Source organism: Vipera berus (assembly GCF_964194415.1).
Source record: "Vipera berus genome assembly, chromosome: 6".
NCBI lineage: Eukaryota > Metazoa > Chordata > Lepidosauria > Squamata > Viperidae > Vipera > Vipera berus.
Window position 1 is genome coordinate 42,987,662 of NC_138208.1, and position 19,985 is coordinate 43,007,646.

The window sequence follows — 19,985 nt, forward strand, 5'->3', positions numbered from 1 at the left end:
CCACTTTTTGGGCTGAAAAATTCCACTTCGGCTTATACTCCAGTCAACAAAAAAACTTACCGAGGACTTGTGCGCGGCCGAGGCTTCGGTGCTTCCGGGATCGCGCGCACCTCTCCCAAGCCGCCGCCGTCCGGAGACCTGCCGAAGTTTGGGGAGGTTTGGGGAGGTGCGCGTGCACCTCCCCAAACCTCCCCAAACGTCGGCAGGTCTCCGGACCTCCGCGCCCTGCCTGCCTGCTTCTTTCCGCAACAATTCATTTAGTGACTGTTCAAAGTTACAATGGCACTGAAAGAAGTGACTTATGATCGTTTTTCACAGTTACAGTCTTTGGAGCATCTCCATGATCATGTGATCAAAAATTAAGATGCTTGGCAACTGGTTCACACTTATGAGCGTTGCTATATCCCAAGGTCATGTGATCACCTTTTGCAAACTTCTGATAAGTAAAGTCAATGGGGAAGCCAGATTCACTTAACAACCAGGTTACTAACTTAACAATGTCAGTGATTCACTTAACTGTGGCAAGAAAGGTCTTAAAATGGGGCAAAACTCACTTAACAAATGTCTCACTGAACAACAGAAATTTTGGGCTCAATTGTGGTCGTAAGTCAAGGACTACCTGTACATAGCCAAGTTTTTAAAGCCTTACAAAAGGTTAACAGGGTTGGGGCTATTCTAATTTCTAAGAGGAAAATATTCCACAGTGGAGGGGCTACTGCAGAAAAGGCCTGTCTTCTATTCCTTGTCAGCTGACTTTCTTTGGCTGATAGGATTTGCAGCATGCCCAGGCAGCTAAATAGAATTGAACAGATAGAGACTCTTGGAAAAAGATGGTCCCTCAGGTAACCTGGTCTCAAGCTATTTAAGACTTTAAAGGTGACAACCAGCATTTGAATTGTACCTAGAAATATACTGCTAGCCAATACAATTCTCATAATACTTGTGTTACATGTGCTGTATGTCCAACACCATTTATTAATGTGGAGTTGCATTCCGAACCAACTGAAATTCTCAAGTACTTTTCAGGGGCAACCCCATATAGAGTACATTGCATTAATCTAAGTGAGAGGTTATGTGGGCATAGGCGATAGTGAACATTCCTGGTCCAGGAATGGGTGCAACTGGTGCACTACTGAAAGGTGTGCAAAGGTTCTCTTAGCCACAATTGCCACCTGCTCTTTGAACAGGAGCTGTGAATCACGGAGAATCCCAGATTGCATATTAGGTCTGTGGAATAGTAGCACCCATCTAGAACTAAGGAGTGAAGAACCTTGTCTTGGGAGGGTCCAAATACTACCATAGCCACCAGTTTTGCCAGGGTTAAGTCAGAACTTGTTTTGCCCATCAGGTTCCACTGGAATAGGATATCCATAGTATCACTTGAGGGCCTGAGGTAGAGGTATAAAGCTGGGTGTCATCTGTATATTCTGGCCAAACTAGCAGCTGAGAGAGCCCTATCCTCATCTTCCACATGCTCAAATTCCTACTCCTCCTTGCAAGATGTAGCCCCCCCCACCTCCATTGATTCTGTTTTAAGGCTGAAGTCTAATACAGAGCAAATGGGAGCAGCTTTGGCTGCATTTTCTTCACAGCAACCCTGTAGGTGAACTTTGGTATTATTCTTCCAAGAAGGGACCAAGTTACCTGTAACAGGGCTAGTGGGTGTGCTGCCCCGCTCACACATGCACATGTAGCAGTATGTTAAAATTCTTTATTGAGTGGCCTGAGCCCAAATATACAGTCCCCAGAAGTTCCTGATTAGCAAAAGCCCACGCACCCCCTTGGAGTCCCACTGGAGGCTCTAAGGCAGACATGTCAAACACAAGGCCCGGGGGCCGGATGAGGCCCACGAAGTGGTTTCATGTGGCCCGTGATGCCATCCTGGAAACAGTGAGGGAACGGCCCCCACTGCCTTGGCCTTGGCCCAGAGACCCTCCTTCTGCCAGAGACCCTCAGATCTGTCCCACTCCTGCCCAGGCCCCCATAGGCACCCTTGATGCGAACAATGTAGAGCTGGCCACGCCCACCCAGTAGGCCATACGCACTCTAGCCATTCAGCCACAATCCAATCCAAAGCTACCACTGCTCTACTATTCCATTTGGTCACTAAGACTTTAGTCAGTCCAGGTACCAGCTTCTTCAGAATAATTGGATACATTAGTTGTTTCAGGTGGGCCCAAGCAATGGAGGAGAGTGGCACTCAAGAATTGGAAACTTATCAATTAGTGATCTGCCTATGGCAGGGGAGAAATTAATATTTTCCCCAAATCCATAAAGCTCTGCCATTGAGCTGACCCAAAAACCAAATCAGGTATGTCACCACTATGATGAGTTGGGCCCTGGACAATTCAACAAATGGCTAGTAACTCCTGAGCTACCTCTGATCCTGTGGCCAGGAATAACGACCGAGGTTCTCCAGGACCATGAGTCCAGGGAATACCACTACCAGCCCAGCCACAGAGTAGGGAAGTCACTTTGCAGCAAGAAGGCTGATACAATAGCAGCAGACCCAGCTGACCCTTCCTGCTGCCCAACATAAGAAATAGCATCTCATATTTGGTAATCTGTGGAGCAAGGCCCCTGAATACCTCCAAAACATCCCAGACAATTACCACCAGCCCATATCACCTGTCCTGAAGTCAATAATAATAACTTATAGGGCTACTGTTTATTAAGTAATGCAGGAGAAGTGCTGCTTAAATCTTAAGGCTGTAGTCCTTTGTGAATATTTAATGGTTATCATTGGAGACAGGAGGTGGCTTCACATATTGCCCTTAGTCATGATATAATTCAGGGCTTTTCAACCTTTTCACCCATTGTACCACTTTTAGGATATGGCAACATCCGAGTACCACCAGTCGCCTAGCAAGGTGTCAAAAACTTGATGACCAAAAAAAAAAAAAACAACAACCACCAGTCGCCTAGCAAGGTGTCAAAAACTTGATGACGAAAAAAAAAGGAAAAAAGTGATGAAGTACAGGTAGTCCTCGACTTACAACAGTTCACTTGGTGGCTGTTGGAAGTTTTATTTATTTATTTATTGATGGGATTTATATCCCGCCCTATCTCCTGAAGGACTCAGGGCGGCTCACAATAAAACATATAATAAGTGCATAAATCAAGATAAATGAAATTGAGAACATCAGTGCAATAAAAAATTAGAGAATTTAAAAATGAATTAAAAATACTAAATATAAATTAATTAAGATGCCTGTCAGTCTAGGTCAGCTTGGTGGAACAGGTGTGTTTTGAGGCCGCGGCGAAAGGATTGGAGGTTTTGGGCTATCCGAAGCTCAGGGGGGAGCTGATTCCATAGGGTTGGTGCTCCCACAGAGAAGGCCCTCCCCCTGGGGGTCGCCAGCCGACATTGCCTAGCTGACGGTACCCTGAGGGGGCCTTCTCTGTGTGAGCGTACTGGACGATGGGAATTTGTTCCCGGCAGCAGATGGTCCTGCAAGTATCCCGGACCTAAGCCATGTAGGGCTTTAAAGGTAAGTACCAGCACCTTAAATCTCACCCGGAGGGCAACTGGTAGCCAATGCAGCTCCCGCAGGAGGGGTGTAATAATGGCACTGAAAAAAGTGCCCCCCAAGCCAAAGCCAAGCAAGACACCTGCCTGCCCACCCAGTGGCACTCTTCCTCCTGTCCAAAGTTTTCATTGTTGTGAGCATTTCTGTTGAGGATTGGCAGCAGGGGTGGGGTGGGGGGGTGTTTGGTTTTTATTCCCCCCCTCTGCTGGGTGGTTGCAGCAGGTTTTGGTCACTTCACATGACCCTGGGACACTGTGACTGTCATAAATATGAATCAGTTGCTAAGCATCGGAATGTAAATCACAAAACCCTGGGGATGCTGCAACGTTCCAGCTGATCGGCACTTCTGGGCTCAGCAGAAGCACCAGGATCAGCGCCGAGCTCCAGCTGGAGCCTGGCGCTGATCCTGGGGCTTCCGCTGAGCCCTGAAGAAGTGCTGATCCTGGCACTTCCGCTGAGCCCTGACAGCCCTGCAGCTCCAGCCATCTCTCGCTCAGGCTTGTGCGGTGCTGCCGCTGGTTCAGCTCATTCCCCTCCCCCACTACCACTTTTCTAGGATGGTCGCATACCACCTGCCAGGTGCCAATGTACCACAGGTGGTACCCGTACCACTGGTTGAAAAGCTCTGATATAATTAGTTAAGTTTTGCTTTGGTATGTTTATCAATCCAACCAATTCGTTTTTTTAAAAAACATCTGTGTTAGAATTTATATGAACCCACCAAATTATTATTTATTGAATTGCAGCTAAGCAAGCCATGGCTTAGCATGTTTATGAATACATCCATTATAGAAGTTAAACATTGGCTTATGCGATTGTGCTATGTGTAAACCCAGCTAGAGCCCTTATTCAAACAAGTAGTATAGTTTTGTACAATGTGTTAACCTTTAAAGGAAATTTCCTTTTGAATAATAACAGAATATAAATGGTATAGATATTCAACATTTCAAACTGTTTTTTATCCACTTTTGCAAATGAATTGGAATGGTAAGAAAAACTGAAGTGTTCATGCAATATACCATATTAATTCAGTTAAATTCATTCAAGAATTTAACTTTATAAAGTGTTTTTTATTTGTAGGATTTGAATTAATATTAGTACTTAGCACCAAAATCATGTTTAGAATTGGAGAGGAGGAAAATGGATTGAAATAGCCTTTTAAATAAATGTATCTTTTGAGTATGCTCTGAATAATGTAACATACAATTTATGTATAGACAGTATGTTTTCTGATCTTCCTACATTCCTCTAGTCCCAGCTTTTTTGTTAGCAGTCATTGCTAACATTTTGAGTTTGTTTTGGCCCACAAACAAAGAAAAGTTCTTTAAACAGATACATCCAAAGATATTTTTTGTCAAGAATGTTGATTTGCTTTCCATACATTCTTATCAATAGTCTAGACACATGAAGATCACAGTGAATAGCATATCATTTTTTTTAAAAAGCCATATCCTTCCTCAAACAATGAACTTTTCATTCTGTTTCATGAAAGGATGGGCTCAGCTTTTCTCCATAAGGGAAAAAGGGAAAGAATAGGGAATGGGGGAGAAAAAATAAAATAGATAATAGCAGATTTTTTTTCTTAGTGGCTCCCTTCTAATCAGTAGATAAATAAAAATAACAGTGTTGCAGGAAGTAGGCGCTAGTTACCTCAACACCAGGGTTGTCTAATAATGTAATTAGAAATAATTTGGATCTATATCATGTATCTTTGTTTTTACAGAAAGCAGAAGCCACTGGAGAAAAACGACCAAGAGGCCGACCCAGGAAATGGGTAAATACTACTTTACATTTATAACTATGGCTATTTCATCCTCCAAACATAGCATTAATATAGATGGTTATGTCATTTTTTAAAACTTCATTGCTATTTTCTGCTTAATTCATCTCCTAGCAGATCCTAACCTGGCTTTAATGATTGATATACTTAGTTAATAGCCTGGATTCACACCATAGTCTAGTGGCACTGCAGGAGGCTGGTTTCAGAAAGCTGCAGACAGTAATATCTGAAGTGGAAGAGAGAATGGCAGTCCCAGTCTTGGAGTAAATCATCTCCCATCTTCCTAGTATATACATATACTTTCTCTATATTTGTAGGTTAACCTTGCCTAGTTTGCCTCATCAAATTTGTTATATCACAACTGCAAGACGTCTGTTAATTATACTGGCTGGGAACCCTAGGATCTGTAATCCAAACATATTTGGGTAGAGTAGATTAGGAAAGATAGATGTTTGTAGGGAGCACAAACAGCAGTCCTGTGTGCCTGATGTTGCAGCTATTTTGTGCTCCTGGTTGCTATCACTTATTCTCTTCATCACTATCCCCAATCATACCCTTACTCTTTTAGAGCTCTTTGGTGGCCAAAGCTTGCTCCTCTTTGTGGCTACAGCATTGGTAGGAGGAGGAAAAGACCGGATTTTTTGTTACCTCTTCAGCAAATAGTACAGGTAGTATACAGATTTTGTGATAATAGATACTAGATTGCACATGTCATTGTATATGTAAATAAACTGGGCTGTGGGAGCTGATTAATGTTTTTTTTTGCCTGGACCTCTGAAAACTGCAAGCACTGCTCAGTGAAGGTGTTGAAAGAAGGCTCATGAAGAGTAACCATGGTTTCTTACCTTTAGACTCTAATTTGCTCAGAGACTATTTATTGAATGGAAATAGTTGTGTGAGTCTATATCAGCATAAATGAACCTCAGCTCTTGCTTTTTAAAAAAAGAAAATGAGATAGTTTGTTGGGTAATTCAGTTACAAAGGTTAAAGAGGGGTTTATCAGACATCAGAAAGTGATTATGAAAGAGGATAAAATTCAAACAGAGTGTAGGCAAAGATAAGGTTAATAAACAAAACTCCTTTGTTTCTTTCCATAGTGTCCAGGGACAACTCTGCCTCAGAGTTAAGAAACTTATACCAAACAAATCATTGGTTTATATTATTTATCCTCTTTGGGTTGTCTCAGAAAAAATTGGCTTAAGCAAAGTGAACTTGGGTTTTCAAGCCACTCTTTAAATCAAGGTTTACATCTTCACAACAGTGCAAAATTGTTGTATAATTTTTAAAGTAGGGATAGTGTAGCTAAAGCAGATGTGTTTATTAAGTTTAGTTTGGGTTCATTCTCTCACATGCATCCTAATATCCTATCAGTAGAGTAGAATTTTGCTTTGTGGATTCTTGATTCAGGGCATATTACTCATGTCAGAGCCGTTCCTGTCACTATAGCTTCTTTTGCGGCACTAACTATTGCCATTGTCTACTATAGAGAGCATCCTCTCGTACTGTATTGTGGTTTGGTATGCTGGTCTGACAGCCGCGAATAGGAAAGTATTACAGAGGGTGGTGAGCACAGCACAAGACATTGTGGGCTGTCCCCTGACACCACTGGATGACATCGCCAGGGCTCGCTGTCTTGGAAGAGTGAGGAAAATTCTCAGGGATGACTCACACCCTGGACATTATCTCTTTACTCTCCTACCATCGGGTAGGAGATATAGGAGTATATCCAGCCGTACCAACAGGCTGAAGAACAGCTTTCATCCATGGGCTGTTAGGCTCTTGAACGGGAAATAATTTTATAAACTTTATGCATAATTGACTTGCGAGGCCGGTGCATTGTGCAATTAGCTCACATGGTGTAATAAGATGGAGGGTTTGTTGTCACTGTGAGTTGGGGGTGGGGGCACGAAGGGAAGCTCAGCCAATCTCAATGTATACATGGTTGTACTTTGACAATAAAGGTTCATTCATTCATTCATTCATTCATTGTCCAGGCAGTGTGGAAAAATCTAAAATAACGTCTCAACAGGCAAGTAACAGCTCCACCATTCCTCTTATAAAATGAAGAGCTTATAGCTCTAAAAGAGGAAGTTTCTTCAGGATATCAGATAAAGTGATAGGACAGACAATGACAGTACACACAGATTTTCCCCTGACATCTCCATGTCAAAACCTGATTTATCAAAATTAAGAGTCAAAATGCTGCAATTTTTCTTCCAAGTTGAAGCCAAGAATTACAAATCACTGGGAGAAGAATGTCTACGTTAATGTGTAGACTCCTAATCATTGTTAAGCTCTCTGCCAAGACTTCAGCTATTGTTCTTTTTTACCTATTAATCTATTTACCAAAGTTTAAAAAGGTACATATAAAACTAATTAAAATTAGGTTAAATCTTACTTAGTTTTGTCCCAGCCAATGCATTTTTTGTTGAGAGTACAGTCCTTGTTATGTTACTCAAAGGGGAAACACAATTCCCAGCCTAAAAAAACCCTATGTGCTTGTACTCTAGACCAGGACTTTTCAACCTTTTCACAGATTGTACCACTTTTAGGACATGACAATATTTGAGTACCACCATGCTTAGCAAGCTGTCAAAAACTTGATGACTAAAAAAAAGAGGGGGTACTGATTAGATTAATTTGTTGTTATAGAAATGGATAGTTTATAATATTATGGAAAAGTAAAAAGTTGAGGTTCAATTTTAATGCTTCTTTCTACTGCAAAAGAGGAAGCCTGTTCTTTTTCCCTTCTCCCCCTCACTTTTTCCTCCTTTTTCCTCCCCACTGTGTCCTACTATTTGCTTTTGTATTTTTGTATTTTATTCTGTAATCTAATAAAATATTACCAACTGTAGAAAAAAAGGGAAAAAGTACCAGTTTTAATTTCTTTGGTGGCTATTCCTTTGCTGAATCACTTTCCCTTTGCACTGACAATTGTATGATGAATTTATCCGTGTTTATTAATATGCGCCACTACCAGCTAGCTCAGGGGTCTTCAAACTTGGCACTTTTAAGACTTGTGGACTTCAACTCCCAGAATTCCTCAGCCATCATGGCTGGATGAGGAATTCTGGGAGTTCAAGTCCACAAGTTTGTAGACCCCTGAGCTAGCTGTCGGCCCTTCCTTTCTCCCTTCTGAGCTCTTTCCACAGTGTAATATGAATGCAACAAAAAAAAACCCCAATCCCTTCCCTGTACCCTTATAAAGACACAGGAATCAAGTGCAAAATAAGAAAGGCTCACAAAATAAAGAAACACATAAACTCCATTTTTTTTCCTTTAAGCTGCCTCACGCGTGTCACGGGTCACAATGTTGCAATCCAAGACTGAAAGGCTCGGCAATTGCAAAAAGCTTTAGCCTTAAATTAAGCCTATTTACCTTCAAAGAAAACTTTCTAAAAGCCATAGACAGACTCAAGGCAAGGGGGTAAAACTAATTACATTTGTTTAAAGGGATTAAACCTACGGAAGTCAACACTTTGGACTCATTGCTAGCCTCAAATACAGACTAAAATAGTCCAATAACCAAAGCACACAAAGGAGCCTCTGAATTACAAAACGCTGTAAAAATTGTACAAAAACCCTTATGGTAACCCAATCAAGCTGCCAGCTGATCCAGAACTAAATAAACCCACCTCCTTTCCGACATGCCTACTTTTTATTTCATCAGTGCTAATTGCATTCTCCTGGCTTGACAAAATAAACCAGGGGACCTTTTCTTCCAGCAACAGCTGCTTCTTCTTCCCTGTCCCTGTTTCCTCCCTGCCTGCTGACCTCTTCTCTTTCCCTGTTGTCTTTTTTTCCCTTCCTGCCCATACCACCTCCTTTTATAGCCTCTCCTCTCCACCCCCCCCTGCTTTTCTTCATTTCATCTCCAGCTCGGTGCTGCTTCCGGAAGCGCCAATCAGAGGAGCTAATCATCTGGAGCCCTGCCGGCTCTTGGGGCTTCTGCCGAGCCCAGACAATCCTGCAGCTGCAGCTGCCTCTCCTTCAGGCTTGGGTCACTTCGGCTCATTCCCCTCCCCCGCTACACTTGGCTAGCAGTCGCATACCACCTGCCACATGGCAAAGTATCACAGGTGGTACACGTACCACCGGTTGAAAAGCCCTGCTCTAGACTAGAGATGAGATATTTTTACCTCAACAGTCATATAAAGTATATGATAGTGTTTAATAGTTTGGTTTTAAAACTAATGTTTAACAGTATATTGAAATATTCTTTCTGGATAACAAAAGAACAATGTGTGAGTTTTGTAGTTATTTTGGTTTGTACCAATAAATGGAGAAAAGATGCTTTTATCAAACTGACAGATGCAGACAGATTTTTCTGTACAATGATGATGATGATGATGATAATTTGTTAAAGTTATATGCTGCCTGACTCCCTGTGACTCCATATGGTTTACAAATTATTAAAAACTTTTAATACAATAAAAGGCGCCTAATGGACCCGGAACGGTTCCAGAGGGCGCTTGGGCCTATACCCATCACCCTTACCCACAGCCCAGTTGATGCCCTGGTGGATGCCTGGGAAAGGGCGGCCGCCGAGGCACTTTACTGTGTTGTACCCTTGCAACCTCTGACCCGGCGCAGATCCCGTTGGGCTCCATGGTTCTCTGCGGAGCTCCGGGAGATGAAGCGTCGGAGACGGGGTCTAGAGAGCGGTTGGAGGTCCAGCCGATCCGAATCTGACCGATTGCAGTTAAGAACCTTTATAAGGTCTTATCTTGCGGCGATAAGGACGGCGAAGTCTAACTACTTCGCTGCCCTTATCGCGTCCGCAGATAATTGCCCGGCCACCCTGTTTAGGATAACTCGCTCCCTCCTGAATCAGGAGGTGAGGGAGGATCCCTTACGGGGACGAGCCGAGGAGTTTAGTCATCATCTGGCGGACAAAATCGCTCAGATCCGGACCGGTCTGGACTCTGACTGGGCAGAGTCTGGAGGAATCGGACGGTCTTGAGCATGTTATCTGGGCTGAGTTCGATCCTGTTTCCCCTGATGATGTGGACAGGATCATGGGGAGGCTGAGCACCACCACCTGTTTGTTGGATCCGTGCCCCTCCTGGCTAGCTTATGCGGCCCGGGAGGAGACACGAGGCTGGTTCCACGCAGTAATAACTGCTTCTTTGAAGGAGGGTGTCTTTCCTGCCGCCTTGAAGGAGGCGGTGGTGAGACCCCTCCTCAAGAAGCCTGTCCTGGACCCGGCTGTTTTAAACAACTATCGTACAGTCTCCAACCTTCGCTTTTTGGCGAAGGTTGTTGAGAGTGTGGTGGCGTATCAGCTTCCTCTGTTCCTGGAGGAAACTGATTATCTGGACCCGTACCAATCGGGTTTCAGGCCCGGATACAGCACGGAGATGGCATTGGTCGCGCTGGTGAATGATCTCTGGAGGGCTCGGGACAGGGGTTGCTCCTCTGTCCTGGTCCTATTAGATCTCTCAGCGGCTTTTGATACCATCGACCATGGTATCCTACTGCGGCGTCTCAGGGGGTTGGGAGTGGGAGGCACCGTTTTACGGTGGTTCTCCTATCTCCTGGGCCGTTTGCAGTCGGTGTTGACGGGAGGGCAGAGATCCGCCCCGAGGCCTCTCATTTGTGGAGTTCCTCAGGGGCCGGTTCTCTCGCCCCTCCTGTTCAACATCTATATGAAGCCGCTGGGTGAGATCATTCGTGGCTTCGGGGTGGGGTATCATCAGTACGCTGATGATACCCAACTTTTTCTTTCCACCCCGAACCAACCCAGCGATGCCCTCGCCGTGATGTCCCGTTGCCTGGAGGCGGTCCAGGTCTGGATGGGGAGAAACAGGCTTCGTCTCAATCCCGCCAAGACTGAGTGGCTGTGCATATCGGCATCTCGGGTCAACCAGACTATTCCATCTCTAACGATGGGGGGGTGAGGTGTTACCCCCCGTTGATAGGGCTCGCAACCTGGGCGTCCTCCTGGATTCATGACTCAATTTTGAAGACCATATAGGAGCCGTGACCAGGGGGGCTTTTGCCCAGGTTCGCCTGGTGCGCCAGTTGCAACCCTATCTGGACCGAGATGCCCTACGCACAGTCACTCATGCGCTCGTGACCTCCCGTTTAGACTACTGCAACGCTCTCTACATGGGGCTGCCCTTGAGGACCACTCGGAGGCTTCAGCTGGTGCAGAATGTGGCCGCGCGAGTTGTGATGGGGGTTTCCCGATACTCCCATGTAACACCTCTACTCCGCGAGCTGCATTGGCTCCCGGTTGCCCTCCGGGTGAGATTCAAGGTGCTGGTGATGACCTATAAAGCCCTAAATGGCTTGGGTCCGGGATATCTGAGGGAACACCTGCTGCCGGCATCACGTTCCCTTCGTCCAGTGCGCTCTCACAGGGAGGGTCTTCTCAGGGTGCCACCGGTAAGAGATTGCCGGCGGACGACACCCAGGGATAGGGCCTTCTCAGTGGGGGCGCCTGCCCTTTGGAACCAGCTGCCAGTGGAGCTGAGGACTGCCCCCGACCTCCGTTCATTCTGCTGGGACCTGAAGACCTGGCTCTTCGAGCTCTCTGGCCCAGGCTGAGAATTAATGTTAATTTTAACTGGGGTTTTATTTATGCAGGGACAAATATAATTTTTTTTTAAATTTGTTTTTAACTTTTGTATCTTGTTTTTTTTAATCACCCTGTAAACCGCCCTGAGTCCTTTGGGAAAGGGCGGTATATAAATGTAATAAAATAAAATAAATAAATAAAATAAATAAAAAACACCAAAGCAGCACAAAATGAAAGAACATGGCAGAGAAATAAAGTGTGGGGGAGGGGGGGAGGAAAAAGGAGCCTGCTTTAATATCGTCATCTGTAATCTTGAAAATCCTTTGTGAACTACAATACTCCATTTATAACACAATTTTCATACACAATCATGCTGAACAATTATTTGAATGGATTAGCTTTTTGAAGTACCTACTCTCACACATAAATTTATAATATTATTTTTACAAATAACTTAAGGCAGCAAACCACCTTCCTCCTCATATTTTCCCACAGCAACCGTGCGAGGTGAGTTGGGCTAAGAGTGTGTGACTGGCCCAAGATCACCCAGCTGGCTTCTGTGACTAAGGTGGGACTTGAACTCACAGTGCCTTGCTTTTTAGACTGGTACCTTAGCTATTAGACCAAACTGGCTCTTATTTACTACACTGTAAAATAGAAATAGCTTATCCTCATGTTAGGCTATCAATTGATGATGTATATCAATTATTGAGAAGCTGTATTCTATCTTTTCATTTTTTTCTTAAATATTATGATGCGCCCAGAGAATATGGGGATAAAAAATTATGCTATTGTATACGTTAGTCTGAATATATAACATATAATTACATGATCCTGCCTTGAGCAGTGGGCTGGACTAGAAGATCTCCAAGGTCCCTTCCAGCCCTATGGTTCTATGTTCTATGTTCTGTGATTGAGTAAATCTCATTAATATAGTAATTAATATGCATGTCAGAGCTCTCATGAGAATATGTGCATCTAAAATTGTTATCTGCTGAAAGAGCTTAGGAAGGAGCTCCCTATTTGCATTAGAGTATACAAAGAGCTTTCTACTGAGAGCAAAGTATACCAAGACAAAAATCAGTGAGGCACGTTATCTAAAGCCATATGTTCTTATGCATTTTACAGGCAACTCTGTCAAATAAGTTTCATTTAAATTTTAAAATAACATTGTAGTTATTTTATGCTTAATCAAGTATATTTACAACAAACATTTCTACAAAATATTTTTTATAATAGGGTTCATAGAGATTTTTTAAATTATACTTCTGAAAATACAGATTTATTTATTTATTTATTATTGGGACTTATATGCCGCCCTATCTCCCGAAGGACTCAGGGCGGCTAACAACAATAACATACAATAAATACAGAAGTTAAGATAAAATTAAAATTAAAGGCCTCTGTACAATAAAATTAAAATTAAAATTAAAATAAATTAAAAATTAGAGTTAAAAAATTAAAAACATAATTAAAATCCCTGTCAGTCCAGGTCAGCCAGGTGGAAAAGGAGTGTTTTGAGGCCGCGGCGAAAGGACTGGAGATCTTGGGCCATCCGAAGCTCATGGGGGAGCTGGTTCTACAGGGCTGGCGCTCCCACAGAGAAGGCCCTCCCCCTGGGGGTCGCCGGCCGACATTGTCTAGCCGACAGTACCCTGAGGAGGCCTTCTCTGTGTGAGCATACTGGGCGATGGGAATTCGTTCCCGGCAGCAGATGGTCCTGCAAGTATCCCGGGCCTAAGCCATGTAGGGCTTTAAAGTACCGTATATACTTGAGTATAAGCCGACTCGAGTATAAGCCGAGACCCCCAATTTCACCCCAAAAAACTGGGAAAAGTTGTTGACTCGAGTATAAGCCGATCCGCCGTTCTGCAAGCCTCCGCCGCCAGCAGAGGCTCGATCCGCCATTTTGCAAGCCTGAATACACAGGAATACCCTGTGTGGCCGCGGCTCTCGGGGAAGCCCTGGCTGTCCGCTTCCTCGCTCCACGCTGCCATTCGGGGCCCGCGCGTTCCCCGGGCAAATCGCGGCGCCCAGCAGGCGAGGAAACATGCCCGCTCCAGTCGCGCCCCCTTCCCTCAGGAGACGCGAAGCAAGTGACCGCCCGGAGCTTACCGAGGACTTGCGCGCGGCCGAGGCTTCGGTGCTTCCAGGATCGCGCGCACCTCTCCCAAGCCGCCGCCGTCCGGAGACCTGCCGAAGTTTGGGGAGGTTTGGGGAGGTGCGTGCGCACCTCCCCAAACCTCCCCAAACGTCGGCAGGTCTCCGTTCCTCCGCACAGACCTGCCGACGTTTGGGGAGGTTTGGGCGCCTCCCCAAACCTCCCCAAACGTCGGCAGGTCTCCGTTCCTCCTGCCGACGTTTGGGGAGGTTTGGGCGCCTCCCCAAACCTCCCCAAACGTCGGCAGGTCTCCGTTCCTCCGCACAGACCTGCCGACATTTGGGGAGGTTTGGGCGCCTCCCCAAACCTCCCCAGGTCTCCGTTCCTCCTGCCGACGTTTGGGGAGGTTTGGGCACCTCCCCAAACCTCCCCAGGTCTCCGTTCCTCCGCACAGACCTGCCGACGTTTGGGGAGGTTTGGGCGCCTCCCCAAACCTCCCCAGGTCTCCGTTCCTCCTGCCGACGTTTGGGGAGGTTTGGGTGCCTCCCCAAACCTCCCCAGGTCTCCGTTCCTCCGTGCAGACCTGCCGACGTTTGGGGAGGTTTGGGCGCCTCCCCAAACGTCGGCAGGTCTGCGCGACGTTTGGGGAGGTTTGGGGAGGCGCCCAAACCTCCCCAAACGTCGGCAGGTCTTCGCGGAGGAACGGAGACCTGGGGAGGTTTGGGGAGGCGCCCAAACCTCCCCAAACGTCGGCAGGAGGAACGGAGACCTGCCGACGTTTGGGGAGGTGCCCAAACCTCCCCAAACGTCGGCAGGTCTGCGCGGAGGAACGGAGACCTGGGGAGGTTTGGGGAGGCGCCCAAACCTCCCCAAACGTGGGCAGGAGGAATGGAGACCTGCCGACGTTTGGGGAGGTTTGGGGAGGCGCCCAAACCTCCCCAAACGTCGGCAGGTCTGCGCGGAGGAACGGAGACCTGGGGAGGTTTGGGGAGGCGCCCAAACCTCCCCAAACGTCGGCAGGAGGAACGGAGACCTGCCGACGTTTGGGGAGGCGCCGAAACCTCCCCAAACGTCGGCAGGTCTGTGCGGAGGAACGGAGACCTGGGGAGGTTTGGGGAGGCGCCGAAACCTCCCCAAACGTCGGCAGGTCTGCGCGGAGGAACGGAGACCTGGGGAGGTTTGGGGAGGCGCCGAAACCTCCCCAAACGTCGGCAGGTCTGTGCGGAGGAACGGAGACCTGGGGAGGTTTGGGGAGGCGCCCAAACCTCCCCGAACGTCGGCAGGAGGAACGGAGACCTGCCGACGTTTGGGGAGGTTTGGGGAGGCGCCCAAACCTCCCCAAACGTCGGCAGGTCTGTGTGGAGGAACGGAGACCTGGGGAGGCGCCCAAACCTCCCCAAACGTCGGCAGGAGGAACAGAGAGCTGGGGAGGTTTGGGGAGGCGCCCAAACCTCCCCAAACGTCGGCAGGTCTGCGCGGAGGAACGGAGACCTGGGGAGGTTTGGGGAGGTGCCCAAACCTCCCCAAACGTCGGCAGGAGGAACGGAGACCTGCCGACGTTTGGGGAGGTTTGGGGAGGCGCCCAAACCTCCCCAAACGTCGGCAGGTCTCGGACGGCGGTGGCTTGCGAGAGGTGCGCGCGATCCCGGAAGCACCAAAGCCTCGGCCGCGCACAAGTCCTTGGTAAGTTTTTTTGTTGACTGGAGTATAAGCCGAAGTGGAATTTTTCAGCCCAAAAAGTGGGCTGAAAAATTCGGCTTATACTCAAGTATATACGGTAAGTACCAGCACCTTAAATCTCACCCGGAGGGCAACTGGTAACCAATGCAGCTCACGCAGGAGGGGTGTAATATGGGAGTATCGGGGTGCTCCCATCACTACCCGTGCAGCCGCACTCTGCACCAGCTGAAGCCTCCGGGTGGTCTTTAAGGGCAGCCCCATGTAGAGAGCATTGCAGTAATCTATACGGGAGGTAACGAATGCGTGGGTGACTGTGCGTAGGGCATCTCGGTCCAGCAACTGGCGTACCAGGTGAATCTGGGCAAATGCCCCCCTAGCCACGACTCCAATATGATCTTCAAAACAGTCATGAATCCAGGAGGACGCTGTTCCGAACCAGCCCTCTTCTCGCACCCCTAATCAAAAGAAGAGACTGGAAAGCGTCCAAGGCTAAAAGGCTTCTGCCAAGATTTAATAGTAAACACACAAGAGCTTATCTTCTCAAGCAAAAGAGTTGCTTTCAGCAACCAGCCCCTCCCCAAACACTCCTTTTATAGAGAGCTCAGGGCGTGGTCTCCCTGTGCCTCCTCCCGAGGAGTCCCATAGCCTTCCTTTGTTTGTCCCTGCTCGACTGCCTCCTGCGTCGGGCGTCCTTGAACAGGGCCAGCTGTGGGTCATCATCCTCCGCACTCTCGGGCTCACACAGCTGAGCAGAGGTTCCCGGCTGAGGACTCTGCAAAGTCTCCAAATCATCATCAGCCGGTTCGTTTCCCTCCTCCCCCACATCTGAGTCCTCCGATACATCGGAGCCGGCTGTCGGACCCACAGGCTGACCCTGAGTCACAACACTATCCCGCACCGCAGGGCCCTTCCCCCGGGTCTGCCGATCCGGATGCGGTCGGGATGGGAACTGTTCGTGAAACGCAGTCACCAACGCAGGGGCATGAACGGCGGTCGCGTCTTCCCATGTGAAGTCCTCCGGCCCGTACCCTTTCCACTCGATCAGGTACTGGAAGCGACCTTTCAGCCAGCGGGAATCCCTGATGCTGGCGACCTCGTACTCGGGGGTGCTGTCGCCATCACGAGGTCCTGATGGGGGAGGTTCCGCTTGGCGAAGTGGACAAGCCGGTTGTTCGGGGACCAACAAGGACCGATGGAAGACGGGGTGCACGCGCAGGGAACGTGGCAGAGTTAAACGATAGGCGACCGGGTTGATGACGGCCTCGACTGGGAACGGTCCAAGGTAACGGTGGTCCAGCTTCCTCGCCGGCCGAGTGGATGGTAGGTTCCTGGTGGACAGCCAGACCCGATCCCCCACCGATAGTGGAGGCGTATCCCTTCTCGACCGATCGGCGAACCTCTTGTAGTCGGCCTTGGCCTTCTCCAGCTGCCGTCGCACCAACCGATGGATCGCCTGTAACTCCGCCATGAATTCGTTCGCTGCCGGCTCCGGTGAGTCCACGGGAGAAAGGGGGAAAAACCGGGGGTGATAACCCACATTGGCCAAGAACGGTGTCATCTGCGTGGAGGTGTGCTGCGAGTTGTTAAAGGCAAACTCGGCTATGGCCAAATAGTCCACCCAATTGTCCTGCTGCAGGTTAACGTAGCAGCGCAGATACTGCTCTAAGATGCCGATGACCTTCTCGGTACCCCCGTCGGTCTGAGGATGATGCGCGGACGAGAGGCAAACCTTAATGTCCAACGCCCGCATCAACTCCTGCCAGAAGCGGGCTGTAAACTGGGCCCCCCTATCGGAGACGACTCTATCGGGAAGGCCGTGCAGCCGGAACACCTGTTGGATGAACATGCGACTAGTGGCGCGAGCTGACGGTAAGCCGCGACAGGGGATGAAGTGCGCCATCTTGGTCAACATGTCCACCACCACAAACACTGTCGTGAAGCCGGAGGATGGGGGTAGATCCGTCAGAAAGTCCATGGACACAGCCCCCCAGGGTCTCTTGGGCGTTGGCAAAGGCTGCAGTAAACCAGGCGGGGCCCCTGTCGCTGACTTGGCCTGCCTGCATGGGACGCAGGAGGTGACATAAGACTGGACATCGTGTCGGACTCGGGGCCACCAGAACGTACGGGAGACCAGGTTCAGAGTCTTGAACAGGCCAAAATGCCCCGCAGCCGGGTTATCATGACATTGGCTGAGGACGAGTCCCCTGAGTGGCCCTCCTGGAACATAGAGCCGGTCACGATAATACAGGAGTCCATCCGTGACCGACCAAGGCGAATCTGGCCCCACCTCTTCCTTCCGCTGAGCCACCCACGCCTCCTGCTGCTGCGCCTCCCGGATCCGAGCCCGTATATCCACCGGCTCCCGCACCGCAGCAAAAGACTCAACGGGGATCACGGTCCATTCCGGAAGCTTGTCTTCCACTCGGGTGTACTCGGGCTTCCTGGACAGAGCATCCGCTCTCTGGTTGTGCCCGCTTGGTATGTACCGCACCCGGAAGTCAAACCTCGCAAAGAAGAGGGACCACCGGATCTGGCGTTGGTTCAAATTCCGAGCGGTCTGCAGGCTTTCCAGATTCTTGTGGTCCGTCCGGACCTCGATTTGATGCCGCGCCCCCTCCAGATGATGCCTCCAAGCCTCGAACGCCGCCTTGATGGCCAGCAGCTCCTTCTCCCAGATGGTATAGTTACGCTCCGAGGGATTCAATTTCCGAGAGTGATACGCGCAAGGGAAAAGGGTACCGTTGGGCGTCGCTGCCTGGAGCAACACGGCCCCAATGGCAATGTCGGAGGCGTCCGCCTCCACGACAAACGGCCGTTGCGGGTCAGGATGCTTCAAGATGGGCTCCTTCATGAAGGCGTCCTTCAAAGCTTGGAACGCCTGTTGTTCGGGGGCGTTCCACTGGAACCGAGTCTTCTTCTGCAGGAGTCGGGTGAGGGGGGCTGTCAAGGCAGCAAAGCCAGGGATGAATGTCCGATAGTAGTTGGCAAATCCAAGAAGTCGCTGAATATCCTTCACGCGACGCGGGGGTTGCCAACTCTGCAACGACTCAACTTTACTCGGTTCCATGGCGATGCCCTCAGGAGAAATGCGGTGACCCAAGAAATCAATGGTCACCTGGTAGAACTGGCACTTCTCCAACTTGGCAAACAGCCGATGTTTCCGGAGGCGCTGCAGGACCTGACGGAGATGCTGATGATGCGCTTCACGCGACGGGGAGTAAATCAGGATGTCGTCCAGGTAAATCACAACAAACTGGTCCAACAGATCCCGAAAGATGTCGTTCATAAAATGCTGAAACACAGCGGGGGCGTTGGTCAGGCCAAACGGCATCACCGTGTACTCGAAATGTCCATAGCGAGTACCAAACGCCGTCTTCCACTCATCACCCGGCCGAACCCTGACGAGGTTGTAAGCTCCACGCAGGTCCAGTTTCGTGAAGATCTTAGCCTCCCGGAGTCGGTCCAAGAGCTCGGGGATGAGGGGCAGCGGGTAGCGGTTACGCACCGTGATGGCGTTGAGTTTCCGGTAGTCACAGCAAAGCCGTAACTCGCCCGACTTCTTTTTGACGAAGAGCACGGGCGCAGACACTGGCGAGGACGAGGGCCGGATGAAACCACGAGCCAAGTTCTTTGTCAGGAAGTCCCGCAATGCAGCCAACTCGGGCTCCGACATGGAGTACAAACGCCCCACTGGGAGAGGCGCATCAGGGACTAGGTCAATGGAGCAGTCGTAGGGCCTGTGCGGGGGTAATTGGTCCGCCTCTGACTCGCTGAACACGTCAGCAAAGTCGGACAGTTCGGGAGGCAAGGAAACCCCTGGGGAACCCTCCACCTGGCCGGCACAGATATGGCGGGTGTGGTCCACGCACTGCAAACTTGGGAAGGTGACCAAGTTCTGAGACCAATAGATCTGTGGATCATGCGCCCGGAGCCACGCCAGTCCCAAGACCACGGGGAAGTGCAGATCCGAAGTGACGTAGAACTGAATGGCCTCCACATGGGTACTGATGGCCATACACACGGGTTGCGTGGCGGCCGTGATAGGCCCGGACAGGAGCACTCGACCATCGATGGTCTCCACAAGCATGGGCGGATCCACTGGACACTGGGGAACAGCCCATTTGGCCACAAAGGCCGAATCCATAAAGTTAGTGGTAGCCCCAGAGTCAATTAAGGCATGGACCGGAATCCCCTCTGGCTTGCCAGGGAGGATCAGTCGTGCCTCCAGAATCAAATGCCGTGGAGGTTCACAGGCACCGTCGGAACGGCGTCGCTCGGCGTGATCGTTGTGGGTCGCCCGATCTTTCACACCGTCTAGATCGGGCTCGGGCCGTTTCCCGATAGCAAAGCAGGGGACTTTCTCGGGGCAGG

The 19,985-nt window shown here is 49.0% G+C and overlaps 1 protein-coding gene across 2 annotated transcripts in view; it reads left to right on the forward strand.

The window, feature by feature from the left end:
- HMGA2 (high mobility group AT-hook 2) overlaps positions 1-19,985 on the forward strand; it is a gene marked incomplete at both ends in the record, with an annotated part of 216,969 nt that overhangs the window by 12,586 nt on the left and 184,398 nt on the right. Inside the window, 3 exons of one of the 2 annotated variants that reach the window (XR_014027011.1) lie at positions 2,586-2,980; positions 5,254-5,304; positions 5,879-5,895. Coding sequence is in view for 1 of the 2 variants with exons in the window: in XM_081331973.1 (XP_081188099.1) it covers positions 5,254-5,304 (51 nt within the window). Of the gene's footprint in view, positions 1-2,585; positions 2,981-5,253; positions 5,305-5,878; positions 5,896-19,985 lie in introns of those variants that run through there. The other variant, XM_081331973.1, reaches the window with a different exon arrangement.